At 37.9% G+C, this 6,354-nt stretch overlaps 1 protein-coding gene across 1 annotated transcript; it reads right to left on the reverse strand.

Moving 5' to 3' along the window:
- Positions 1-1,657: 1,657 nt before the first annotated feature.
- Positions 1,658-5,664, reverse strand: LOC140153043 (cyclic AMP-dependent transcription factor ATF-3-like). The gene is made up of 4 exons (XM_072175643.1): positions 5,510-5,664; positions 3,903-4,193; positions 3,450-3,557; positions 1,658-3,236 (listed from the first exon to the last, which is right to left on the reverse strand). Exons 2-4 carry the CDS (start codon positions 4,137-4,139, stop codon positions 3,072-3,074), a joined length of 510 nt encoding a protein of 169 aa, XP_072031744.1. The 5' UTR covers positions 4,140-4,193; positions 5,510-5,664; the 3' UTR covers positions 1,658-3,071.
- Between the last annotated feature and the right edge of the window lie 690 nt (positions 5,665-6,354).

The raw sequence follows: 6,354 nt of genomic DNA on the forward strand, positions 1-6,354 counted from the left end.
AGCGACACAGCGGAGAGTTTCCCAAATGAACAAATACATAAGTGTCCCTCTAGCTCTGTTCTATACCCGGTGTCCATATATGACCCGCGCTCGTGCTCTAAATCTGATATACAGTGGGAAAACGTAAAGGTGCTCCAAACTCACTTTAACATTATATATCGAAATCATTTGTTTGACCCCAAGGATCACAAAAATGTAACATTTGTGTGTTTAGGGCATGTAATTACCAGGTTGTGACACTCAACGGATGTCAAGGTCAATGTAGAACAGGGATTGCAAATTCAAGTTGTTCCGATTTTTGTAAAAATTCAGGCAAATTCTTTCTCTAGCCCAAGATATTTAGGAAAAGAATAGTTAACACTATCTGCGATGTCAAGATCAAATCCTACTCATCTTTTAACTCTTTGTTGTGGAATATAGCCTATACTAATCAGACATCACAGATAGTGCAAACTAATCTTTTATTGAAACCTCTATAAGCCAGACGAACAACTTTTAATTTTGACCCCTATACATATAGTGCAAGGTACAAGCAACTCGACCTTGCTATATATTTTATCCTCGATAACCTGATAACTTCTATACGGGCACAAACGAAACATTTGTGTGATCCATAGAACCAGGAGAATAACCCTTTGCCGGGCTTGTGCCTCCTTTATGATCCTGCATCAGGCCATGAGGGCTTCGTGAGCCTGATCATGGGAGAGTGACGATGACCGTATTTGCCGGAAGCTCTAACCCTAACCCTAACCCTAACTATAAACCTAATCCTAACCTGTTCCGGCAAATACGGTACTTACGGTCACCTCTCAACTGATGGTGTCAAATTTTCTAGCAAATTTGTCATTTTTTTGCAACTTTGTAGTATTATTGTAAGAGCTTCCGTCGATAACTTTTTTTTTCCGTCGACCAAAACTTTTAAAATTTAGTTCTTGAAAACATACTAAAAAAACAAAATCTCCCAATTTTTAATTAAGTTGCACATTAAATTTTCAGCAATTTTGATGATATTTGTCTGAAAAATTACTATCTCTTAGCATTGTAGCACATCTACTGATCACTTGGTGGTCTTGGTATGGCGGCGCTCATGGGTCACGTAGGCATTAAATTTAGTGTCTTTTATTTAATACCCTAGCTATGGTAACTGATATACTGCTTGGCAGACAACAGAATCAAATTCAGTATCCCAAAATTAACTAAAGTGGTGTGATTGCTAATTATTACTCTAACAATGCTAGCAGTTTTGATTTACATCAACAGTATTTAGGCATTGCTTGAAGGTGGGTCTTCGTCCTAACGCACAGAAATAATATTCGTGACACGAAATCTTTTATTTTGAATGATTTTATTATTTTGACTTTTTTTCATAGCAGTAAACATAAAATATGTTTAATTATAAATTATGTTATTTACAGTGCCCTGTTTGACTGCACAAAGCTCTCCTTCCGTACCCTTTTACATTGTATATTGCTTCGACCCGATTTCGAACACAGAATTTGAAGAACGCAATGGACATTGTATGCATGATTTTAAAATTACATTTTTTTACAAAGTCGAGGTATGTAGGATATTTCTTATCTTTCCCTAGCGCAAGACAAATCTCCAACCCTTTTAGAAGCCAGGACGGGCGTAACTAGAGTGATGGCAAAATGTAAAATTGGATCAAAAATAGGTGAACGTTCATTACTCAGTAAACAGTCCTTTCTCTGGTCAAATACGCTCGAAAGGAGTATAAATCTTCAAAACACACACTCTCTTACATTATGTACCCTGTTGTAGATTGACCAGGGTTGATACGCGCCTGCAGCCTGTATACGTAAAGGCCCTAACGTACATATTATACAATTGCCAAAATATAAATGTATGTAAATGCACGTGTTGAATAAATCAAAACTTTCGATACAGGAAGACCTCTTCCGGGACTTCTTCAGTGTTGCTTCAACTAGCAACACAACGGATGTCCACAGCACGTATGCGCGTATCTGATATCAATTTGACCTGTGATATCCACGTGAAGCATCAGGCATGTGGCAGAATCAAGGCTCCAGCACATTGAAACGATAACTACCAATCTGGAGATAGTGTTGCTGCAATAAGTCTATTTCAAAATGCAAGCCCATACCCGACAATGCCCGCAACAGTAAATTTAAACAGGATAAATTACCTTACATCGCACATTATATATACCTGTTGCAATGATATTCAGTGGACCGGCCAAAATATCTCATGGAGTCAAAATTGCATATTGTCCAACTGGATGACTTGCTCGCAAAGAGCGCAACAAATGCCAAATTGGCCGGCTATCCCGGACTGTGTATATGAAGGTGAACGTCATAAACGGCCCCAACAGAAGACACACAAAGTTTTTTGGGGATAGTGTCCCAATATTTTGAACCAGAATGTCCTTCTGCCCTTTGTCATGTTTGTTGGTACACCAATGATGACATTTATACATATATACTAGACCAAAACAATGATCAAGTTTTTCACGAGATTTGTAGAGATTGATATTTGCACGTGTCTATATCCATGATATCAAATCAAAGCTAATCATGCTAATGTACCATTTTAATAATTTGAACATAGGTTATCTCCTGATTATTTGAATATTCAGTACATCTGCAACAATGTAAATGCATTGAAATTGCTTACATAGAAAACCTATTGTCCGATAATAATTTACCACCCTGAGATTTTTCTGTGCTTGGTTTTAAGTTTCTGCAATTCCGACTTCCGAGCTATACAATACACTTTCTGAACCATGATCAGGCTGATCGTTTGTTCCTTTCACTTTGCATTCAATAGCAAAATGTGAACAGCTTCGAAAGAGCTTTCAAAATCAGACTCAAGCAAGATATCAAATTCCCCTCTTTGTACTTCGTCATATTCTGTTCAGCCTGTTCGTGCTCTGGCAGCCGAAGGCTCTGACGATGACCACATGAGTGACATGCTGATTTCGTTTTGATCACGATATGTTGCGATACACAGCTGTACACATGATGTAAATTGTATCTGATATACCTCTTGATATGAAATACAAGTTTTGGGTGTTTAGTAATAAATTACAGCTATCACGGATCAATTAACAAATCTTCTCTGGTAATAGATTGGTATGCACATTGGCATCTACCGAGCCTGTGTGATTCCATCATTGCCATCAGTTGTTGACGTTCTATTTCCAGGCGTTGGATTTCCTCCACGAGCTCACGGTTACTGCTCTCCAATTGTTCAGTTTCCTGTTAACACACAATATTGAAATATCTTACTTTAAATAGTATTTATGGAGATATAAAGTATTTACCATAGCGATATTGTGACGCCCATAATGTACATTATACCATGAGCTAAAACCACAGTGGTACTTTATTAAACGAAGACAAGATATTTTACAATATGAACATTAACATAAATTATTTTCGCGCAAAATATTTCAGCAGCTTTATAGTTACCTGTACGAGGACGTAGGTTTTTTCTCGTCTTCTTTCTCTGCATCGTGATGCCGCCAGTCGGTTGCGTTCTCTTCTGGTCCTCCTTTTATCTTCTTCCCCTGATGACAACTGTTAAAGGAATACAAAGACGTTTCATTTCGCTTTAGAATTCACTACTCGCGATGAATTAAGAAGTGAGAAAGGAATTTTAACATTTCCAACAATGACTTGCATTCTTCTGGTGTACCGCGAGCAACAATCTTCAAATGAATATTTCAATTCTATAATATTTTTTATCAGCGTACCACCCTATACCCAGCCACATTCATAACCGTAACCATAACCTCTTTAATAATCCTAACCCTAATCCTAACCCTAAACCTAATCCAACCCTATAAGCTCCTATATCCCAAGACCTAACCTTAATCCTAAACACTGACCCTAATCAGCCCTAATCCTAATCCCATAACTTACATTATCCGATCCTGATGATTTCCAGTCTACGTTAATGTTTCCCAAGCCTTTACGCATTCTCTTCTCCATAATATTACATCGGATCTCTTCCTTTAGCATTGCCTTCGCCAAGATGTCTTCTCCAGGTTCAACAGAGGAGTCTTGTGATGATGAGGATGATATGGTCGACCTTGAATCGTCATCATCTTTCTGCCACCTTGAGGCGTCAACAATAACTGATTGGTGTAACGCGAACATGATGGCGTCAAAGGATAGGTGTGTGAATGGATAGGTTTTTCAAAATCGGAATGCCTGAAATACAGGAAGAACAAAAAAACAAGATAGTGAGAATTTTCATCGTGGAAATGCAAGCTGGTATATAGTCTACCAAATTCTTTAATTTGAAATACGCTTACTAGAAAGAAATGTTCAACATATTTTAGTATAAGAAGTAAAACTACTCTTAAAGTTGTTTGAAGTCATGATAGTGCGTAAAATTTTCACAGATTGCTGCACAAATTATCAAAAATAATAAAGACAAAGCTTGTACCTCGTTGTTTAAGAAATCGATGTGTCTTGCGATATTTTCCGACGTTAACTATAAATTGTTGAAGGAAAACCTTTTCAGATTGTACCCCTAACCTCAAACCCCATCCCTTTAAAAGTGCAAGTTCAGGGTAATACCACAATGATAAACACGATAAAGTAATTATCATTAACGTGATGATGCCGGATTGTTTTAATTGTTAAAACAAAAGGTGTGAAGGTAAATTCATTGGAGGTAACAAGATAAACCCTGGATAAAACAATTGTCAATCTGTGAAAGGACGATTGCTATGGAAAAGGAAGCAATCGATATAGGTGGAAATCCTTTCCTGGACAGTTTGATAGTAAAACCAAAGGGATGTCAAAGTTTGCAGTGAAAATTATTAAGTTGTGGACTCAATGCTGAAAATAGTGCATGGTATTTTGAAAGAAAAGAGATGCATAATTTTAGCAACCAGTGTTTAAGATTCAATTTAGGGTTGGGATTCATATGATACTTAAACGAGAATGATTGACATTGGATAGTAAATTATCTAAGAAATCATCCAGTAAGTATGGAATTACCAAACAAGAGACCTCTGAGTCTGGGACTCTCGGCTGGGACTGGTCCCTTACCGGATCCATGAGCATTATTGACAAAGCAGAGGGAAAAAATCAGTGCCTGATGAAGCCGAAGGTTTTTTAAATAGTTAAATATATGTAAATATAATTGACGTTTAATATCCAATTATAGCCTGGACATGGCACATTTGACTGGTTTCTGCGCTCTTGCAAGTGCAATTGATATCGAATGTATATGCCTATACTTTAAGTAGTCTTAGTAACATACCGGTATAGGCCTACAGCCGTCACCGTGCAGAAATAGAGGCTATAATAAATTATTACAGGACCCAACTTAGAGCCTTGTGGAATACCGTTTGCACAGCGTCGCGACGTTGTGGCAGACAGCTTAATTAAGTGTAGCGTTTTGATATCGAATTGGCACGGCCTCGCGGAGATGCTGAACGTAACAAACACGTCATTTTGACACTTGGCTTGTGTCAGTCGTAGCTCACAATAGGTAGATGCAAAAACGTACTTACCAAGTTAGAATGTCACACTGCGTTAAATGGTGCAAATGAGTAATGAATGATGTAGTCGTAAATGTGTCAGCACAGTTTAATTGAGTTCAGTAACAATATCAGAAGGTCAAAAAACTGTATTTACTCCACTAATCTCTTTCATTTATCTGATTCGTCCGTTCGTATTTCATACTCTTTATAACTTTCTTTGGCGCATGCGCCTACCTTCCATTTACAATTGACGTTTTATTGAGGGTACTCTTTCCTGTTTTTGATGATACACAATGAGTAATAGTTTCCTTTGTAAACCATGAGGTCTCCATGGAGACGTCTGGGGTGTGCAACAATTTCCGAATCACTATAACGCTGGTCCGCTGCATGCAACTGCTTTTTACCTTGGTCGCTTAAGTTACGTTACATTTGGGAAAACGCATTTACGTGTCCGCAAAATGGGAACCTATTGCATAACTCAAGGCCTTCATGGAAAATGCAAGATTATGCCTACACACAGCACCAGAAAAACGGTTCAAAAGGATTAGGAAACCCGGGAAGATAACCTGAGAAAGAACGTCACCAATACCTGTCTTTAATCCGGAATAATATGACCTTGATCAAGTTTCCCGATTTCTGCATGTTACATTATCATGAATATGCCTTTATAGTCGTGGTAAAGTCAATATTCTGGCCACACTCTGCATATAGGCATTGCTCTGATGAATCAGTTTCAACAATGCACATAATGGGGTTTCCTCTTAGTTATTTATCTCTATTTTACTGCTTATAAGCAGAAGGGTACCCAAATACTAACTTTAAGGGCTCCAGCGGAACAGAATGGAAACAGCCAGGGTATTACACCCTACTCATTT

This window comes from Amphiura filiformis, chromosome 5 (genome assembly GCF_039555335.1).
Source record: "Amphiura filiformis chromosome 5, Afil_fr2py, whole genome shotgun sequence".
NCBI classification, from domain to species: Eukaryota; Metazoa; Echinodermata; class Ophiuroidea; order Amphilepidida; family Amphiuridae; genus Amphiura; species Amphiura filiformis.

Excerpts from the sequence above, each read along its gene's own strand:
- LOC140153043 (XM_072175643.1), bottom strand. The coding sequence starts at position 4,139 with ATGTTCGCGTTACACCAATCAGTTATTGTTGACGCCTCAAGGTGGCAG. Across the intron at positions 3,558-3,902 it reads AATCATCAGGATCGGATAAT|TTGTCATCAGGGGAAGAAGA; the intron begins GTAAGTTATGGG and ends TTCCTTTAACAG. Across the intron at positions 3,237-3,449 it reads AAACCTACGTCCTCGTACAG|GAAACTGAACAATTGGAGAG; the intron begins GTAACTATAAAG and ends GTGTGTTAACAG.